Genomic DNA, 22065 nt, shown 5'->3' on the forward strand with positions numbered 1-22065 from the left:
GCTCGGCTGGACGCTGATAGTCACAAGATTGCTGTATACTTCTGATGAGAAAAGATATTTAGCCATTTATATTTACTAAAATAATTGCATTTCCATGTTTTGTGGGAGACCAGATATAGTGAATGCAGGGTCCTGGATTTAGTACCTGTCCCAACTTGCATACAAATTCAACTTGGGAACAAACCCACAGAACCTGTCTTGTTTGTAACTCGGGAACTGCCCCCACCCCCATTTTGGATAGAGCAAAGGAGGGTTATAGCCCCTTCTAATTTTTTTTTTACTTTTCTTTTTTCTATCTATGTCCCATTGTGGAGAATTAGCTTCACTTCCTGTCCCATAGCCAAACAGGAAGTGAGATTCCCTGCAAATCATTGGGGACCCCCAAGTCACCAGAACTAGGGTCCCCATCGGAAAATGTCCCCTCTATTACTTTTCTTTCTAAAACTGACAAGTGTTCTAATCCATCTGCACTTTAGTTTTACTTTAAACCTGGAGAGATCTCATCTGAACTCGTAATAATTCAATGACATGGATTTTGTAATTTCTTAGAGTAACACAATATCTGTGCTGTTGGAATTGATGAGCCATTGATTATCACAAAAAGATCTCATTTTAATGCTGTCTCCTTCAGAGGTGATGGCATCTGCTGGAAAGAAACCGCTGAAGAGGACGAGAGAGGGTGCAGAGAAAGTTGCCACCCACAAGGAAGATGGTCTCGTGGAAGTTCGCCGGAGCGGCAGGATCAGGAGGAGTCGCTACAGCACCACAAATCAGTCTGTGCTGTTTGACAAATTAATCACAAAGTACGTACAGACTGTGTTCGGGGGGGATTGTGTTTCCTAAATAAGGGGTAAGAGCTGATAAAGGCTAGATATGTCCTGGCTTAACAGGAACAGAGATAACTGCATTAGATTGTTGTAACCAGGGCTTTCTTTCTGCCGGAACGCGGCGGTACTGCGTTCCGCCACCTTTTTCTTCTTGTCCCCGCTCACCGACTGCCTCTGCAGAGCTGACAAGCTATGCAGAGCAGCGAAAGTGACAGGTGCCGGACGCGGCTTGTTTATGTCATGCTTGCGCGTGCCCGGCACCTGTCACTGCCGCTGCTCACAGCCGGTGAGCGGGGACATGCACGCTTCACCCCCCCCCCCCCCCTCTACCGCCAGCGTGTAAACATCGGGGGCGCGGACGATGGGCGAGGACACTATGCACGCTTCACCGCCCCCCCCCGCCGGCGTGTAAACATCGGGGGCGGCGCGGCGACATCAACGGCAGTGACAGCGTGGACGCAGGGGCCGTACAGCTTGGAGTAGGTAAGCTGCGCTCGGCTCCCTGTCACTGACTGCAGTATCATGTATTGCTCTAAATTTTTACTCTCTCCCCAGCCTGTGCCCACCTAAACTATCCCAACCACCTGTGCCCACCTAAACTATCTGAGCCCACCTAAACTATCCTCACCCACCTGAGCCCACCTAAACTATTTCAGAACGCAATTGCTCAGCGCTCAGCGGCGCCGATCGAGAGCGCCCCTCCTGTGCATGAGGAACAGGAAAGATAAATTCAGTGATGGACGGTATTTTTTGGAGGAAAAGGTGGCAACCCTAGGGGAGCCTGTAGGAGCAGGCACATCTACCAGACAGGGTACACATGCATGCTAGACTGATTTTATATCTATGCTGGACGTTTACAAACGGCCTGCCATGATTTTATATCTATGCATGTGTTCCTGGTGTCAGTACGGTACTGATTTTATATCTATGCGTGTGTTTCTGGTGTCAGTACGGTACTGATTTTATATCTATGCATGTGTTTCTGGTGTCAGTACGGTACTGATTTTATATCTATGCGTGTGTTTCTGGTGTCAGTACGGTACTGATTTTATATCTATGCATGTGTTTCTGGTGTCAGTACGGTACTGATTTTATATCTATGCGTGTGTTTCTGGTGTCAGTACGGTATTCATTTTATATCTATGCATGTGTTTCTGGTGTCAGTACATTAGTCATTTTATATCTATGCATGTGTTTCTGGTGTCAGTACATTAGTCATTTTATATCTATGCATGTGTTTCATGCAGATCATGCAAGAGGCAGCCGGGGGTCCGATGACATCATTTCCCTTATATGGTATGTACGGGAAATGATGTCATCGGAAGCCCCTCCCAAATTTTACTTGCATTCCTGTTCTCTAAAGGGGTGGTCCTAGGGTTTGATGGGGGCGTGGCCAGGTTTGGGTGGGGGAGTTCCACCACCTTTCCTCTGAGAAAAAAAGCCCTGGTTGTAACTGTATGCTGTGTTAGCCTGGGAGCCTTGAAATACGGGGAGCTAGGGTCAAAGGTCACGGGTCACCATACACATTACAATCTGACCATACAATCTTCTTTAGATTTGCCAAACTGATGTAATATGAGCACCTACTTGAACTACCCAATTAATCTGTATTCAGTCAGGCAGGACCTGGCACTGTATAGTTCATAGATCTAAAGAAGGTTGTGAAAATAGATTGTATAGTGTATGGCTGGGCTCGACAAATCCCGGTCGCCATGGTGACTAGAAAATACGGCCTGGCACCTGGGCTGTCGTCAGCCCCAGTAGTGTAGCATAGGGGAGTGCAGCCAGGCAGTCTGCAGGTGTCACTGCCACGTGTGTGAGGCCGGGGGTGGGTGGAGGGGTGATGTGAGGGCCGATTGAAGGAGGAGAGCGATGGGAATGTGAAGGGAGGGTTAGGGGAGATGGCAGGGCTCTACATTAGTAGAAGGGGCAGGTCAAAGAAGGAGCAGGCAGGAAGTGTCCCCTGTGCAGCACTCGGTGACACCTGCCGCTCCGGGGAGACTCTCAGCCTCACCTTGGAGCAGAAACTGGCTGCGTGTCAGCCAGTATGGCCACCTATCAGTGAAACCACCAGTGCACATCAGTGAAGAAAAAAATTACTTATTTGAAGAAAAAGCTGGGTTTTTTTAAATTTTGTCTTTTCTTCATGCTTTTAGTAACAAATAAAAACCCCAGTGGTAATTAAATACGACTAAAAGAAAGCGCTATCTGTCTCAAAAAAAGATAAAAATTTAATTTGGGTACAGTGTTGCGTGACCGCGCAATTGTCCTTTACCCTCGGTTCACATCTGCGCTGGTGGTGCCGCTGCGGGACCTGCACAAATACCTGCAGCCACACCACCCACACAGAAGAATGCGGGATCCGCACAAATACCTGCAGCTGCACCACCTACACAGAAGAATGTGGGATTCAGACAAATACCTGCAGCCGCACCACCTGCACAGAGGAATGCAGGATCCACAGGCGGATCCCATTCATTTTAATGTCATCCTGCCTGTACTGGGAACCTTGTTTCCCGTGCGGCCTGCGATTTCCAAAGTAGTGCAGGGACTTCTTCCCTGCGTGTCCCGGGGTACGGGAGTCCATTCAAATGAATGGGCTCTCATGTCTGCTCAAATCAAGGTCCGCACAGATGAAGCAGGGCTTAATGTGACAGCGCTGAAAGTTGAAAATCGGCCTGGGCAGGAAGGGGGCGAGAGTAACCAGTAGGCAAGTGTTTATAATAAAAAAAAAACTGGCTCCTTGCTTGTTAAGCTCAAAGCAAATTTGTCAAGCCCTGGTGTATGGTCACCTTTAGGAATCGATAAGGAGTTATTTTAGGGCAAAGCAATCTTCACTGAAGTAGTTTTGTGCAATTTAATTTTTTTATTTAATTTTGAGGTGTTTGTCCATTTAATAACTCTAGAGATAAAACTGGTTTCTTTTTATTTCCACCAGTGTTCTATCCAATAAACAGATTTTCTATGCTCAGCACACTATAAAGACGTATCACCCCTCACATAAGACACAAGTAGCAGCAAGCATATTGGAATATCTATATACTTAACCATTTCAAGTACTACGTACGTCTAAAGAGTTGACTTTTAATCACAGGCTGATGACTGCAGTAGCAGCCATCACCTTGTGCAGGTTTTGTTCAGCCGCCTTCCGGCTTGAAAGTGATGTGGCAGCTCCATAGCTGCTGATCACTTTCACAGAGCCAGCAACTCGGGCCCTAAACATCACCCACCCTCCTCCCGTGGTTTCTGGGCTCTCCCGCTCTTACCGGAGCCCGGGAACACACCTGCCGTCTTGGAGAGGGAGAGTGCTGTGAGGCTGAGACAAATCCATGGGGACTCATCTAACCAAGCCGATGGTGTGATGGGCAGGGGAGATGCTGAGGTCTATTAGATCCCTAATGTCTCCATAAAGAGTACCTGTCACCTACCGTAACCCCCCCTTGCCCCGCACACACAAGCTCAAGGTGTGCAGCCATATGTAAACCATGCTTTCACCGCATGTGACAAATCACCGCGAACCTCATAGTGAGAACAAGACCTCCTAATTAACTCTAAGCTGATGAACTATATGGCTCGGCTCACATCCCTGTGCTCCTGCAGGCCACGTTTTGCACGGGCACGAGAGCTCATTCATTTGAATGGACTTCTGTGCCCTGGGACATGCAGGAAAGTCCCTGCACTTCTTCGGAAAACGCAGCCCATGCGGGAACCTTGGTTCCCAGTACGGTTGCGATTTCCAGTGTGGGCGGCTTGCCATTAGAGCTAATGGCACCCGCCCGCGGGTCCGCATTGCTCTGTGTGGGTGGTGCGGCTGCACAGATTTTTGTGCGGATCCGCAGCGGCACCACCTGCACAGATGTGAACCTAACCTAAAGGTTTAGTATCTCTTGATACAATCTCAACTTTTATATTTTAACCAAAAATGGGTATTGTGTGTTTTTCTTTTTTTTTTTTTTTTTTTTTGCACTAACTAAGATTTTTTACATGTATGTGAAAAATAAAAAAAAATTGCTCTGCGCCAAACTGGTTAAGCATCTGTTCTTCCTGGCCAAAAGTGATTAAATCCTGTAAAATTTAAAGAAAATTAGGTTTTGGCTAAAGTATGTACCTTCTGTGTGAATGGGCCTCAATGTTTTGGGTAGTGTTGCCCAATGCAAAAACAAAGCATTTTTCTTTGTGTAGTTTCAGTTCTCATCAGTGGTCTGTTTTGATATGTCCTGAAAGGGAAAAAAAATACTGCAATCCAGCTATTGTGACAAAACCACTGATGATGCCGTAATGTTGTACAAGATAAGGCAGAACATCACCGCCACACAAAGCAAAGCAGAAACCTCATTTTCACACTCTACTTGTTGCACAATAACGTGATTCTTCAGAGCTGCTAAGGACCCATTTCTCAGGCAGCAGCGACCTGCTGCTTTAGTGCAATAAATCATGCTCTGCTGTTTATGGGCCCTTCAAAGTTTAATCTGAGATTCCAGGTTCAGTGTGCATAATTCTAGCTTTTGGAGCTTTTTTTTTTTTTTTTTTTGCTCTTTGAAGTATTGCAGAAAACATGCCCTTTTTTTGTATATTTACTGCCTCTTAGATTTGAAATCCCATGTTGCCCACCTGTCCACCTACCACCACTAAGCAGTCCATTTACCATGAATGTTTCTCTGATCTTTTCATAAAATGCAGAAACACTCATGACTCTTATAGATAAGTTGTCACTGCAGCATTTGACCTTTTGGAGCGCTTAGCATGTATAAATATTGTATTGTAAATTTTGACAAGTGGGTAAAACATTTAACTTTTTTCTTTTTAAGCTTGGATGAATCTCATTGCAGGAAGAAATGTTTTAGAGGGTCTGATATGTGAAATCTGTAAATATACAAAATCTCCATTTCTTTCAGCACTGCCGAAGCAGTTCTACAGAAAATGGATGACATGAAGAAGATGCGACGACGGCGTATGCGAGAGCTTGAAGATTTGGGGGAGTTCAATGACACAGAAGAGGTAAAAACTTTTTTTTTTTTTTTTTTTTCCTCGCTGCTTTCAAAATGCATACACACTACCTAGCTTATATTGCCAAACTGATAGCCTGGGCATAACTAGATTTATGAATTTAAAATGTGCATGTACAGGACCTAAAATTAAAATTGTAAATGAACTACTGGTAATGTTCCATAATGTGTATTTTGGAGGGAAAGTTTGCTTTGCGACATAGTATTCCATAATAACTATCATAGACTAGGTGGTTTACAGTGAATCCTTCATGATACTGAACTGGAACCAGACATTTAAAGTGATATAAAGGCAATTAAAAAAAGACATGCTTGACTGCTCTGTGTAATGGTTTTGCACAGTTCAGTGGGTCCCCTACCAGTGCTTCTGGCTCTTCTCTCCTGCCAAGTGCCCCCGCAGCAGCCTGCTGGCTATGGTGGCAACCAAGCAGGCTCGCTCCTGACCTGCTGCCCTGTGTCCGTTCACACATAGAGCCCCGGACCGGCGCTGCCCCTTTGCTCTCACTCACTGTGATTGACAGCGGGAGCCAGTGGTTCCCGCTGCTGTCTAAGCGAATGAAGAGCAAGAATCCCCAGAGAGCCTAGGCTCTCGTGCACATCGATGGGTCTCAGGTAAGTATTTGGGAAGGGGCTGCTACACACAGGTTTTTTTTTTTTACCTTGAGCCTTCACAACCACTTTAATTACAGTCATGTAGAGGTGCCTGAATGGGTCCTTGTTTTCTGAGCTTCCTAAAACATAGGGCACTGTAATTCTATGGTGAAACTCTGTTTTTGCAATGGATAACTTTCCAGCGCTAAACAAATTGCTCCTAAAGGAAAAAAGTGTATTTCTCATTTCTCTGACCAACCCCCCCACCCCCCCCCCCCCCCCCCCCCGGGTGTCCACAAAAATATAGCTCCTTCAAACATAATACTCTGTGCCAAATAATATCCAATAATTAAAATCGGTGAGTAAATTACTATAATACCCCGTGCTTTGTCACATTAATGAAAAACCCCAGTACCACTAGATGCCACTGGCTGTTTTCTCAGCTAATTGATGACCTATCCATTGTGGGAAGATGCAAACCTCTGCACAGGTTAAAGTGCGCGTGTATGTGTGCATATAATTTGTTATAGCGCATATACAGACAGCACATCCACCAAGATGCACGCTTGTACATTTCATTGGCTTTACTGGTCCAGGACTGCTGGCCTGGTTGGACAGTAGTAGTGTGTGAAAGGGTGGGAATGAGCTTCACAGCGATGACATTTTAATCCGGTTGCTAACCTCCCTTTTGGTGCAGCTCACATTCTTATTTTGTTGTACTGTTTTCAGCTCAGTACAGATCCATTTTAATTTGAACCCTTGCAAAAAAGGAAAACTCATTTATGTAGTGGCTAAGTTCTTCTGATTGTGTGAGCTGTGTGTGGACCCGGAGTCTGTGGTCTGCCCAGTGTTCTTGCTTAATCTTACATTTCATGTGTTGCCTTGTAAACCGTTTCATATGTTTGGTATGAATTATATCAGATAGCTGTGAGGGTGCACAACCACTAGTTCCAAGTTCACCTAAAAAATCCATTTATACGGTATATTGTGTTTCTTGCTCCATAGGACAATATTGATATGTATTCTCGTGTGAAGAGAAAACGTCGAAATTCCCAGCTTGATGAGGAGACCACAGACAACCAGGAGGAAAGTGGAGGTATGTTTACCTGCCTTTTGATCTGTTTAGAAGAGCCACAGAGATGCTAAATTGGACAAAGTGCTGTACTAGTAGAGAGAGCACTTATTTCATTTTGTGTGGGTGTTTGTTTTGTTTTCTTTTTGGGGGGGGGGGTTTTAACCACTTGCCCTCCAGAGGATTTACCCACCTTCCTGACCAGACCATTTTTTTTTTCTTTGCGTTACGGCTGTTAATTTAACTGACAATTGCGCGGTCATGCAACGTTGCACCAAAATGAAATTTACATCTTTTTTTTTTTTTTCCACACGTTTGATTTTCTAAATTTTTTTTCCTGGACATGTTTAATAGCAAAAAGTCAAAAATATTATTTTTCTTTTTCTCAAAATTGTGTTTTTGTTTTTTTTTTCTTATAGCGCAAAAAATTAAAAAGGCACAAGCTTTCTTTGGGGGTATTTTGATCGCCTGTTTGTTTTTTGTGTTTGTTTTTTTGCGCTATAAAAAAAAAAAGACCAACAATTTTGAGAAAAAAAAACTATTTTTGACTTTTCTACTAAACATGTCCAGGAAAAAATGTAAAAATCTAATTTCGTCATAAAATTGGCCCAAAATGTATTCTGTCTTTGCTAAAAAAAAAAAATCCCAATACGTGTAAATTCATCGGTATACATGAAAGTTAGTGTTTAGAAGTGTGTGTGTGTGTGTGTGTGTGTGTGTGTGTGTGTGTGTGTACTGGGTCTTTTTTTTTTTTTTTTTTGTACTAGCAATGGCAGCGATTAACAACTTATTGCAGGACTGCGGTGGGCATTCTGACACTGTGGGCAACTGACTTGGTGTCCTTGACATCCCCAGTGACACCAATACAGTGATCAGTGCTAAAAAGAAAAAACAAAACTGTACTAAGGGCACTAGGCCAGAAGGGGTTAACGTGGGGCGATCAAAAGGTTAACTGTGTGCTGTTTCACTACGTGCTGTCCATGTGCTTCACTGTAAGCACACTGTTTTGGGTGGCTGTGAGCAGTGTACACGAGCTGACAGGGAGGAGAACTGTTTTGTTTACAAACAGTTCTCCCCATCAGAGGTGTGTGTGTGTGTATATATATTAGTGATTTTGTGCATCCGTGCCATCCTATAGCTGTATTTCTGTTTATAGGGAGGTCGGGCAATGGAAAGGTGTGTGTGTGTGTGTGTGTGTGTGTGTGTGTGTGTGTGTATCTATCTCTTTTTTTAGAGTGTGGTGTTTGTCCCTTCATGAAGATCTGTATAATAAGGTGGCAGTGCCTATAGATCAATGCATGCTTGATGTAATAACTGGATTGAATCTGCATTGCTCCTGGGAACATAGGGATTTTAATAAAGGTGACAAATATTTACGGTTCAAACTAGATTGGATTTTGTGGATACACCATCTATTTATTTATTTATTTCATCGAGTTTATATAGCGCCAAAGGGTTTGCTCAGCGCTGTACAATAGAGGGGGGACAATACATGAAACAGGACAGTAACATCAAACAGCACACAAGGGGTAAGAGGGCCCTACTCTTTCGAGCTTACAATCTAGGAGGGAGGGGGTAGAGGTACAGGAGGAAACGGCTGTGGGGGATGGAGTGGTAGGAGGAGGGAAGGGCAGCGGCTGTTAGCTGAGGGTGGGGTAGGCTTCCCTGAAGAGGTGGGTTTTCAGGGAGCGCCTGAAGGTGAGGAGGGAAGGTGACAGTCTGATGGATTGGGGTAGTGAGTTCCAGAGGATGGGGGAGGACCTGGAGAAGTCTTGCAGTCGTGCGTGGGAGGAGGAGACCAGGGAGCAAGATAGGAGGTCCTGTGAAGAGCGAAGGGTACGGGTAGGGTGGTACTTGGGAATCAGGTCGGTGAGGTAGTTAGGGGCAGTGTTGTGAATGGCTTTATAGGTCAGAGTGAGCAGTTTGAATTTAATGCGTTGGGCAATGGGGAGCCAGTGGAGGGAGAGGCAGAGGGGGGTGGCAGAGGTGGAGCAGCTGGTGAGGTGGATGAGTCTGGCAGCTGAGTTCAGGATGGTCTGAAGCGGGGAGAGTTTGCACTGGGGTAGGCCGATGAGGAGGGAGTTGCAGTAGTCAAGGCGTGAGATAATCAGGGAGTGAACGAGTAGTTTAGTGGTGTCTGGGGTAAGGAAGGAGCGTATCTGAGATGAAATTTTTATTTTGACATTTTCTTTTAGGTGACATGACTCATGTAACTGGTCTTTGTTCTATCCTTTTGCTCTTGTTTGTAGCATTTGACTGATCTGTCATTCCCTGTTCTGTAAGGGGCAACCTTTTTGTCCAAAACTGATTTGTATATTTTTTATGACCCACTATACCAGCAAGTTAATAGATGTTACTTGAATTCCATTTGTACTCCTTTTTGTAATTCCTTTTAAGAATATAATACAAGAAAGCAATGTGAGCGATCTGAGTTTCTTTGAAAACAAATTTCTCCACCATGTCTAGCTAAAGAAGTAGAAGGTTTTGTTTTCAATTGTTTCAATGCATGTTCAGAAAATGTAAATACTTCAGTGTGCATAGTCTGGGCACAGGTTCACTTTAAAAATAAATTTTTGTGTATATATATATATTTTTTTTAATTTTGTTTTTTTTTTTTTTATCCCAGAAGAATTAGTTGTATGATAGTACAGAACACTATTCTTTATGGTGCTTGCAAAAATGCTCACTCTGATTCAATTTATTAGATTCCTCTGAGGAGGCTGAAGACCATGAAGATGAGGAGGATGAGGAAGAAGAGGAGGAGGAGGATGAAGATGATGATGACGAGGAGGATGATGGAGAGGAATTTAACCAAAAACGTTACGAACTGAGACAGAGAAAAGCTGCTGTTCCCTACCAAGTGCCTCTACAAGGTGAAGAACATTACTTTAAAAAGAAAAAAAACAAAACAACTTGTTTCACCTATAGGACAGAGTTGCCGATGTCTGCCTGAGAGTTGGGTCATTTATTGGTGTGTCCTTTTCCTGGAAACTGAGCTCTCTTTCGAAAAATGTTAGAGACTATAGTTCTTCAGCAAGGTTGCAAGAACCGTTTTCTGGTTTAGTGCCCTTGCTTCCTCAGGCAAATTGACTATGCAAATGTAATGTCATAGGACCTAGTGGGGTTAATTTACTGAAACCGGAGAGTGCAAAATCTTGTGCATCTGTGCATGGCAGCCAATCATCTTCTAACTTCAGCTTGTTCAGTTAAGCTTTGACCAGAAAAACTGGAAGCTGATTGGTTTCTATGCAGAGTGCACCAGATTTAGCGTTTTGCAGTTTTAGTCAATCAAGCTCAGTTTGTCTAGTGTTGCCAGTGTGGGCTTTGAAAGGAACTTTTTGAGGTTGGCCCATGTCACTACTTTTCAGTGGTTGTGTAATGTCTTAGCAGGTTGATTATCCATTTTAGCACTGGTGGATTGGGCATGAAGGTTTTGTTAATCATGCTGGAGCAAAGACTAAATTTACAAACTGACACTTCCGCTGTTGAAAAGATCATGGACGCATCAGTTTAGTGTTCGCAGTCTGTGATTTGGGGGGGGGGGGGGGACACACAGCCAATGATGCAGAAGTATCCAGAAGATCGTCAAGGGCAAGTGTATGAATAGGAGCTCATTCTACTCAGATATTTATGTACTGCACGAAGCAAAACAACCAAGCACAGCCCTATGTAGGTGAGGCTGGAGTGGCCTCTACCTTAGAGCTTGTGGTAACAACCTTTTAATAGAAAACTCACATAGATGCATATCTGCAGATAGTTTGGAGGTGGCTAAACATTGCCTCTGGTCACAAAAATAATCTTTACTATGGCCACATACAAAATGGTCAATTAGACGCTGACCCTGGATGGTACTCAGTCTGCATCCAGGGTCCTTTTTTGGAGGCTTCTTCCACATGTAACCTTGCAGATGAGCAGTTACATGAGAACAGCAGCAGTGCTGGCCATTGATTTGTACGTATGACTGCTGCTGCTTGCATAGAAGTTTGTGCAGGCAATATTTACTGCCAGCAAGAGCTTGATTTTTGTCAGTTTTCACCCCTGGCAGCTTCTATATGGCCTTGTAAATGTAGCGCAAGACCAAAAATACAGAGAAGCTTCCATATGCTTATGCGAACTGCTGAATTTTTTTGCTTTGATGCTGTTGAAATGTGGGTTTTCTGCTACTAAGGAAAGTATTTCTAGCTTTAAAAAAATGTTTTTGTGTTTTTTTGTTTTGTTTTTTTCTTAGAGCCCAGACACCATAAGAAAACGGATATGTTTTATGCAAGTGCATCTTCTCCTGTCAGGCAGCGTCATTACCGGTTTAGTTCTGCTGGACCCAGAAGTCCATATTGCAAGAGGCGTCTTAGCAGGTTAGTTTTCACAATTTATTTTGCTTCAGATTTTTTTAAATGGTGACCACTTTTTTTTTTTTAATGTAATAGAATCTTACAACGAACCTCAAGGCACGTGCAATTGCTAGCACTGACATGCAGACTGGAGCGGAGTCATGGATCCGAATGCAGAGCCTCTGTGTTCAGATCTGTGCACTCTTTTTGTCCACGTGTCAAACTTTGATATGTAATTGTGTGTGTCTGCTCTGGCGCTGCTTGTGCATCCACTTCTGTGGGTTGCCTGCATGCAGCTCTGAGGTGGATGCGAACTCATCTGCCAGTGGCTCTGCACAGAGGATGGCACTAATGTTCTGTCTGAAGGAACCCTTAGCTGTTTCTGTCAATCAGCCTTTAAGCCAAACTCCACCCAAAAGAGGGGGGATGTGGATCCCTAATTTTGCTGGACCATTCACAATGCGCAGTGAAGCGGTCACCTGGCTGTGAGCCACAAGCTGTCACTACCAGGTGCTCTCAATTAAGATGCCGGTACGGAGGACCCAACACGGTCCTTGGCGCCCCCTTGGGTGAGCACATTGCTCGATCCTTATACAGATAAGTGTCTGAATATTAAAAGTCAGCAGCTATAGTTTTGTAGCTGCTGACTTCATTTTCAGAAAACCGACTGGAGCTCCTCTTTAAGGCTACTTACTCTCTCACTTTAGCTAAGCTACAGTGCTCTGGTAATCCTTGTAGTAAATGATTTTGTGAAAATGATTGTACACACATGGTAAAAATAGTAATAACTTATAAACTTTAAAAATCTTCCCCCTGCCCCCCAGCCGCTAGTTTTTTGCCAAATAAGAATACATTTCAACACAGCCTGGAAATGCAAAGCTTAGCTTGGTCAGTGGGACCAATCACTTGGTTGCAGCAAATAAAACCGAAGGCTAAGACACCGGTCATTCAATAGCAGTTCAGTGGAGTCTCTGTGGCATTGGACCTTGGGAATGCCAAATGCTTTGCTAACAAATTGTGTGGATTGTTTGTTTTTTTTTTTTTTTTTTTTTCCTTCACTCTACAGACAAGGGTGGTTTTCAGAATGGTATGTTCTTTTGCGACATGGCCGGTTTAACTACAAATAGAATTTGGGAAATTTCAATTAAATATCCAAAATTATGTGACAAAACTGAAAGTAAAGAAGCTATCGGAACTTTAATAATTGTCCTTTCTGCTCTTGTTATGTAACAGTATAACGTTCGTTTTCCACTCACACTCTTATCTTCATGGTCACCAGACAAGAACGTGTTAGGGAATCTCCCAAACAGGTACACAGCAATAAAAACCCAGCAAGTATTGTAACTCTTACCTGCTTTCAAAACAAACGTTTTGGATTGGAGTTGAGTTAACACTCTGCACTCACGTTCTGCAGTTTCCACTCGAGTTATCGAACTAGCGCAAGCCATGGAGCTGTGAAGAAAAAAAAAATACCTGGATAGAAAGCGCTCTTATCAGGAGACTCCACACCCTTGATCTGACTATTAGAGGGCAAAGACGGTGCTATGTTAAAATTTAAAATCCATGTACAGAATGTCAACTTTTTTTTCTTTTTTTTTTCTTTCAGGAGGAGACATGCAGTGCATAGCAACGACTCCACATCCTCCTCTTCCTCAGATGATGAGGAACATTTTGAGAGGCGCCTGGTTCGAAGCCGTAACAAGGCCATTGCAAGGTAGTTATCTGAGCTGCAGCTCTACAGTATCCATTGGGAACCAACTGGTGTCTCCTGATCATGTGCTTGCCATGGCTGGCAGTGAGATCTGATAAAGGCACAGTGACTGAATTTGCTGGGGTGCTGTTGGTCTGTTTTAAAAGGAGAAAAATAGGTCATCATTTGTCCACTCCTATTCAAAACCATAAGCTGGATATTCAGGTAACTAGTTTAAAAAAATATATATATACTAGGTAAGGGAAATGCCCTTTACAGAAAACTGATGAGTGCTGATGCTGCCATATTTGGTCTAAGCTTCAGTGGTATTGGGTCATGAACGAGTTATAAATGCAATGCTATTGAAACTATTGTTTTGATACCGGAGCTGGATTTTTCCACATGCTATGTAAACTGAAAGTTTTGGTAGACTGGGAATTTCTTGAATAAGTTCGCCTTTTGAAAAAAAATAAATGCATTTTTTTTTTTTCCCCTAACATGCTTGCAAAGCATTGCACCCGTGATCAGAGGAACAAGGGTGCAATGCCAGACTCCTGCAGACAAGTCCTTCAGCTTCCAGCCCATACCTTCATATGGACTGTTTACAAGCTGCACGACTTTTGAATGAACTGTGCGGCTGCTCATTAGCGATCTCGTATTCCATTCAGAACTACAAACCTTCAGCCACAATGGCTCTGCAGGAAGTTGTAGCTCGTGCATTCACAGTCAAGTGTGAATGCATGATGTGGACAGAGACCTGAACATCCACGTTATTTTCAAATGGTGACAGTGGGCAAGAAGAAGATCCCTTGCTCACGATCACCGGGAGGGGGTAGAGACTGCAGCTGCTGGAACATGTTAAATGTTCCACCTTTTTAAATGCAGGTGGAACATGTAACCTGTTCCAAAAGGTGAACTTCTCCTTTAGGAAGACAAAGCAAACAGTTGACATAACTCATTGGTGCTTAACCAATATGGAAATATCAGTTTGATGGAGTCAATCTTTTTATAGAAAGCCTATATGCTTGTGTTTTATACTTTACATAAGTGTGCTTTACATGCCTCCTACATTTTGCAAATCAAACATTATGGAAAGTTTTTTTAGCAGTGGTACTGTTGTGTAACCTGTGTGTGGGGGTTTTTTTTTTTTTTTTAGGTGTCTCCCTATGAATTTGCAGAGAGAAGATTTAAAAGGACTTCACAAAGATCGCATGAAAATTGGTGCTAGTCTAGCAGATGTTGACCCAATGCAGATTGACACCTCTGTGAGTCTGATGTTGTAACAAATTTAAACCGTGTCATGTCAGTGGCTCAAGTATTGGAGCCTAAGAATTGGCTTTATAGTCAGACATCTAACATTCTTAAGTTACTCCTGCTAGCCTCCATATTGTACTTGGTTGTGTGTTCTAGAGAGAGAGAGGTTTCAGCCACCAAATCTCTTTATAGCCTGAAAGTAGTCGTATCGGCATTTAGCCGATACAGAGGGCTGTGTACTGCAGGGTTTTTTCTTTTTTGGGGGGGCTGCCATTTAAAGGCAGGAGAGGAACAGTGTATACAGTGAGCTACCGCTTCATGTCACTGCTGGTTTTCAAATGTAATTACCAGCTTTTTTTTTTCCTTCATTAAAGCTCCAAGAAGGAGCTGTCATTCTCCCCGCTGCTAAAGTAAACAGAGGCAATGTCACTGGGTGACATTTTGTTTCCTTTAGCGGCGTGTTTAATGAAAGCTCCTTCTTGGAGCAATAGTGAAGGGGAAAAAAAAGCCTGAGTGTATACACTGCTCCTCTCCTGCCCCCATCCTTGCACACAATTTTCCAATCCCCCCCACCTTGCCCAATGAGTTTGCCTTTACTGCAGTGCCCATATAATGATAAATACCATACAGTGCAGCAGTACTTTGGACCCAGCCATTTTAAAGACACCACCCAGGGAGTATGTCGGTGGCAGCCTGGGCTCACAGAAAGAGAGGTTGAATGCTACTGGTTGTTGTATGATTTGAAAGTTTGGTCCCAAGTGGTGGAATGTGGAAGAGTGTAAATAAATAGGGTTGAAAACTTTTTACATCAAGGTAGGGGGGGGTTAACGTATTTTAACAAATTTTGATTTGTATGTGTGGATTACAGATTTAGTGGATGTGGACAACTTTGTGTAACAGGTTACAGAATAAAAAATGTAAATCTCTACACTAAATAGAAGGAAACTGTGCAGTTGCTTCTGTGTGTGGGTTTTTTTTGGGTTTTTTTTAGTTCAAGTAAGAAACGGACCCCACGGGACATTGATAAATATACTAAGAATTGTTTTGCCCATTTGCAACTGAATGCCAAAATGCTTTTCTCCTTTTTTTTCCTATAGGTACGGTTTAGTAGTGTTGGAGGTCTCTCTAAACATATTGCCTCATTAAAGGAGATGGTAGTTTTCCCATTACTTTATCCAGAAGTCTTTGAAAAGTTTAAGATTCAGCCACCAAGGTAGGTTCACTTGTATATTTTATGGTAATATGGTTAGAGGGTGTAAATATTTATAAGTGGGCAAAAAATCCTTTTCTTGCTGAGTTTTAGTACAAAATCTAATATAAGCCATGTCTGTAGGTTAGACTCAGAACAAAGTTGCTATACCCCTCTTTTTATGTACCTGAATGAATATAGCAGATTGGTGAATGAGATCTGTGGCCCTCTGAACATCAATGCTCCCAATCCAGGGGACTGCAAAAGGCCATAAAGAAAGCACCAAAGGGGCAGCAATGATTGATTTCTAGCAGTCCCACATTGCATGCATCCATTCTGTTTTCTGCAGCAGGTTTCCAGTCTCCAGCAACAATTGTCTCCTAGTATGTCTGCCGTTTTGACATCCTCTGCTGTAGGAATATATATACTGACTATGGTGTGTGGCCCTTTGGTGCTTCCAGGGGCTGCAGTTGAGGCCTCCTATACCACTAACAGTGAAACTGGCCATGTAAGCCTCACCTTCCACCAGCTGTCTGGCTTTCATGATTACCTAGCCCTTAATATTGCCTTACCGTAATGCGATTGGGAGGGGGTGATGGAAAGTTCACTGTACCGGGTACCCCTAGCTCTGCGACTGCTTGCAATGAGCCTACAAACACTGTCAATATCTTCTGCTGGAATATTGTTGTCCTCTGTACCTAGAGTCCCTTTTTTTTTTTTTTTTTTTTTTTTTTTTTTTTCTTTAGCTCTGTTGGGCATGGCTGGCTTTTTGAGATTTTATTTTTTTTTTTGATTTTATTTTTTTACTGTAGTCATGCAAGATTTTACAGTCAGTCAGCAAACCATTGGGAGGGGACTGCACATTTTGTATTAGATGTACTCGCAGCCTTGGCCTCTGGGCTTACTGGGCCAGTAGGTTGAACAAACGAAAGAAAATGACTCGATTTAGCCATCCACGGATTTATTATATACTGACAGCGGTGAGACTTTGCCCACTGGTACTGATTAAGAGAATTTTCCAACAGGCTGGCTGTAAATGAGTCGTTCAATAAAGGTACAAGAATTCACTGGATGCCCAGCAAGAGCACAGTAGCATCCAATGTGTTCCCATGCCAAATCCAGCAAGCTGGATTTGGATACATCTGCAGGAGCTTGTTCTTTTTTTAAAACGGAACTGGCTAGTTCACCGGATGAAAATGGAGGAAAGCCTAAAAATAAAACAAATGCAGCCATCACATGTAAGAACTGCTAAGCTGCAATGTTTGTTTTTGGGTTTAATACCGCTTGGAGACTGGGCCAAGAATAGTATGTCTCCGGAGTCTGTTCTTGGGGCAAGGCAGTAGGGGCACACGGAACAGATCATTCTTAATGGGCACTTTCTTGTATGCACATATTGTAGTTTCAAAATTTTAGTGAACATTTGCAGGAGACTTTCTGTATTAATGTTTTTTTCTTTCCTCAGAGGCTGTCTGTTTTACGGACCACCCGGTACTGGAAAAACATTGGTTGCCAGGGCCCTGGCTAATGAGTGCAGTATAGGTGACAGAAGAGTATCTTTCTTCATGAGGAAAGGGGCTGACTGCTTAAGCAAATGGGTTGGAGAATCGGAACGTCAGCTGCGACTGCTCTTTGACCAGGTAATGTTCTTTCTGTGGAATCGAGGGGTGACCTTGGTCAATAATTCCATAGCTTTGTGCTAGCCTCATTAGACCTGTTCGTTTCTAGAAATCACTGCAGGACCTATTTTGTCGGTCCACCCACACGGATGCAAAAGTCTGCATTTAATATCTGCTGTTTTCACAAACCGTGGTTGACATCCAATGTGAGATTTGTTTATCATAGAGGGATTTGCTTAGAGCCAGGCTCAAGACAGTGACCAGAAATGTCATGGATCTTTATATCCATGTAAGACCAATTTTTAAAGTAGTTATGTGATGAAATAGGGAAGCGCCTCTTACCTTGTTTTTTTTGGGGGGGTTTTGAAACTGCAACCTCCAGGACTGCCAATGGATGTAGATTTTCTGGGCTCCTGCACTTGCTTGTTACTAGTCTATTATAAATGGAACCTGCACTCCTAGACAGGTTACATTTTATAATTTAATACATTTTATCACGCTATTTCTGTATTTTGAAAAAAAAAATTAACATATCGTGTTGTAGTTTGTTGCAAAAACCTAATTGTAAATGAATCCTTAAATTCAAGAGTCTTGGTTGTGCTTATTCTTTTTAAGCTGAAGGACCACAATGCAATGTTAGGCTTGGGTTATTATCATGAAAGAATACCTGATGGTCTGCAGTTACATGTATAAAAAGCCTCTTGTGCTAAAGTGCACCCATTCATTTTTGTTATGGCTGGCAAATCAGAGTCCCCAGTCTATATTTTGGACAAATTTGGTTGCCAGAAATCACCCAGCAGCCCTGTGTGGTTTGGCCTCAACCTTGTTAAAGCCGAACTAAAACCTCCTATCCTTTACAGCTGAGGAAGCTGTCATCTTACAGCGGAGCTCCACCCAAAAGGGGAAGTTCCACTTTAAGGACTGCTCCCCCCCCCCCCCCCCCCCCGCTCCCTATTAAGGATTGGCACCTTTTGGGGGCGGAGGGAGCGGGTACCCAGATTTGACAGGTACCCGCTCCCACTTCTGGTCCAATCGCCTAATCGGTCGGAAACAGAAGGTTACCTCCCTCCCTGTAGTCTTTTGGGACATGTGACAGGTCCCAGAAGACTACAGGAACATTCATGCAGCGCTACTCGCATGCAAAGTGGGCACCCGGCTGTGCAGCCGCAAGCTGTCACAGCCGGGTGCCTACATTGAAGATGCCGGCCTCCTGGAATACAGGACGGCCGATGAAACGGCTGCGGGGGACACACCACGGGACCAAGAGACAGTTTTTTTGTAGCTGCTGACTTTTATTTTTTTGACAGGGTGAGTGGAACTCCACTTTAACTTCTGTTCTGCATTTGCTATGATGCTACACATGTGATCAGTTTTCAAACCAGCCATTTGGTAGCTTGACATTTTGGCTGAGAGCACAAGCAAATTGTTCATGGCATGTCTTTTTATTATAACTATTATGGGAAAGAAATATTTAAATCCAACAGTTCCACTTTTATTAGCTGTGCCTTTTCAGTTTATTCTCACACGTTTCTTCTGTTACCTAGGCTTATCAGATGCGTCCATCAATAATCTTTTTTGATGAGATTGATGGCTTGGCACCAGTCCGATCAAGCAGACAAGACCAAATTCATAGGTACTATAATATTTACGGTTTGATTTTAATGCAGTTCAATGGCACTTTGGGTTTGTTTTTGTTCACTTTTTGGTCTGAGTATAGATCTATGCTTGTTCTATATGTTCAATAATATTTTAACATATATTTGAGTACTTCCTATGAGAGGACTAGTTTGTCATGTAACGCTTTTTCCCCTGAAACATTTTAGTTCCATTGTTTCCACATTGCTGGCTCTTATGGATGGTTTGGACAGTCGCGGAGAGATTGTTGTAATCGGAGCCACCAACAGACTTGACTCTATTGATCCTGCCCTGAGACGGCCTGGACGTTTTGACCGAGAGTTCCTTTTCAGCTTGCCTGACCGAGATGTAAGTATGACAGTGTTTTTACCATTTGCCCTTCTGCAGTGATACAAATCCTGGATCCCCCCTCCCTTCCTTCCTATTTTAATTTTAAATATGTATTGTATGAGAGAATGTAGAACTGCATCTTTTTTTTTTTCAATTTTATACCTTAAAATGCTTCCCTGCAGTTTGTGGGAAGTAACAAATAATTAGGTGATTTCACCGGAAGGAGATCCTAAAGTAGTTGTGACGTTCAGTAATCACATACACATTTTTGTATAAATATATGCGTTTTAAAAATCCATCTCTACAAAAAAAAAACTTGCCAATTGTTTTTCCTGCTTGCAAAGTTCAAGTCATATGATCACTGTTCATGTCAGAGGGATTCACAGGCCTGTGGTTTGGCTTGTAAAGGGCTGGACATCACATCATTGCAGCTTCACGGAGAAGGATTTGCTGGCTGGGAAAGCCACCGGTAATCAGACCGGGTTCACACATGTGCGGGGCTGCTTCAGTGAGATTTATAAAGAGTCTGGTGCAGTTCCGTTCAGGTGAGATGAGTCTAGTATGATGTTCAGTCCGGTTCAGGTACACTTAAAATATATGAGCCTAAACTGCTGAATGAAACCGCACCGTACTCCTTTTTACACATCTCACTGAAACTGGCCCTGCGCATATGTGAACCCAATCCAACACTTGAAATTGCACCTGAACAGGGCTTAAAATTGTACCTCACTTTTTAAAATCTCCCTGTGCCCAGCCCACACAAATGTGAACCAGCTCCATAGAAATCCAGTTTGGTTTAAAAAGGCTTAGAGGATGGATGCTTGCACAGTGTCTGTATCTAACAATGATATGACTAAGGATGTGAACTGACCATAATGGCGTGGATTGGCCTCCATGCTTAGCTTGGTCAGTTTACTACCAGGAAGAGGGGAACTGGGATATTTCCAAGCTTGACAATGAGTATTCCCTAAAATTTTGCCATCTGTTTGGTAGAGTTGAAAGCTTGAGTCACAAGATATATTTTTCGATGAACATCAAAGATTTTAAGTTCCTTCTTTCCCATAGATACTTTTGGAGCAGTAGGTGATGTCCAGGATCTCAATATGGCTCTACAGGCCGTCCAGTAAACATACCCATGGTGGTATCGTTGGTTTTGATGATCTGGATGAAGTGAAGGAGTTGAACCGCTTAGGGAGATAACATGGGATCCTTATTGAGTTGTAATGCTGCTACAGCATTTATATAATTCAAAAAGTATCCTTATTCTGGGACCAAATTCTGAACAGTCCCACATCCTATGCAGCAGTGTGGGATGCAGTATACCACACCATGAGCAAGTGGAAGCCGAGGGATCTGTTTTACCAAACAAAAATGGCATAAATGCTCCAAGTAAAAGTTGATATCGAGTGTTTTTATCTGTTCATTTGTCTCTGTAAAGCTTATCGGATGCTGTCACAGGTTGGCAACACCTTTTTTGTGTTTTTTTTTATTTGTTTTTTACAGAATTAGAAATTCCTTGCCATTTTTGCAATGCATAACGCTTACATAAATTGTTACCATAAACGGCTAGCAAGCATCTGTAATTTTTGTAGGAGGGACACTTTCTGCCATCAGGAACACATGTTGTGTAAATCACATTGCCAAGGGTCCAGCACCAGATTCAATTACATATAGTAGCAAAACAGTCATTTTACTGTTACTATACCCAGAACTCTGCATTCACTATATCTGGTCTCCCACAGTAAACAGAACATGGAAATGCAATTATTTTAGTAAATATAAATTGCTAAATACTTTTTTTTTTTTTTTTTTTTTTTTTTTTTCTTCTCATTATCAGTCTATAGCAGTCTTGTGACTTATCTCAGTGTCCAGCAGAGCACTGGTTAAAGCTTGTAGAAGGCGTTTTCATTTTGCTTTGTCTGTCCTATCAGGCTGTATATCCCCTTACCCTCTGTCTGGACAGTGCTGATCACATGACCCTTCCAAAGAAAGAAAAAAAAAACTAGCAATACACACTAAACTGAGCATGTGCAGAGTGACTCTTAGAGTGGTGTACTATCAGCAGATGTATTGGGGACAATAGACGGGGAGGATCAGAGAAGACAGGATCAAACAGTCTTTTTACTCAATGCAGAGAATTAACCCCTTGGGTTCCATAGTGAGTATAACAAGCATGCTTTACTGCACATAGACTGATTTTACTGTTGTGGGTTTAGCACTTTGATGACTAGCCACTAGCTAAAGTGACAGAGAGAACCTACACAACATGTCAGTATTTGTTGCATATCAGTGCTGCCTTCTGTTGAGATGAAAGCTGAGGAATCGCTTATGAAAAAATTAGCTTTAATTTCATGCGTTGTGTAATTGGTATTCACCTGCTTACAGGCACGTCTGGAAATTCTGAAAATTCACACAAAAGAATGGAATCCACAACCAGCAGAAACATTTTTGCAGGAATTGGCTGAAAAGTGTGTTGGTAAGAACTGCTTTGTGTTGCAGGACAACGTTGTGAATTGAATATGCTACT

The 22065-nt window shown here is 42.8% G+C and overlaps 1 protein-coding gene across 1 annotated transcript in view; it reads left to right on the forward strand.

Moving 5' to 3' along the window:
- Positions 1–22065, forward strand: part of ATAD2 (ATPase family AAA domain containing 2) — a 64677-nt gene that overhangs the window by 10341 nt on the left and 32271 nt on the right. The window contains exons 4-15 of the mRNA XM_089677532.1: positions 632–803; positions 5723–5825; positions 7430–7520; positions 10202–10369; positions 11725–11848; positions 13431–13538; positions 14671–14779; positions 15866–15981; positions 17420–17594; positions 19118–19206; positions 19397–19556; positions 21924–22014. Coding sequence (XP_089533658.1) covers positions 632–803; positions 5723–5825; positions 7430–7520; positions 10202–10369; positions 11725–11848; positions 13431–13538; positions 14671–14779; positions 15866–15981; positions 17420–17594; positions 19118–19206; positions 19397–19556; positions 21924–22014 — 1506 coding nt within the window. The remainder of the gene's footprint in view (positions 1–631; positions 804–5722; positions 5826–7429; positions 7521–10201; positions 10370–11724; positions 11849–13430; positions 13539–14670; positions 14780–15865; positions 15982–17419; positions 17595–19117; positions 19207–19396; positions 19557–21923; positions 22015–22065) is intronic.

This window comes from Staurois parvus, unplaced genomic scaffold (assembly GCF_062004578.1).
Source record: "Staurois parvus isolate SC_StPar_1 unplaced genomic scaffold, SC_StPar_1.0 ptg000187l, whole genome shotgun sequence".
Lineage (NCBI taxonomy): Eukaryota > Metazoa > Chordata > Amphibia > Anura > Ranidae > Staurois > Staurois parvus.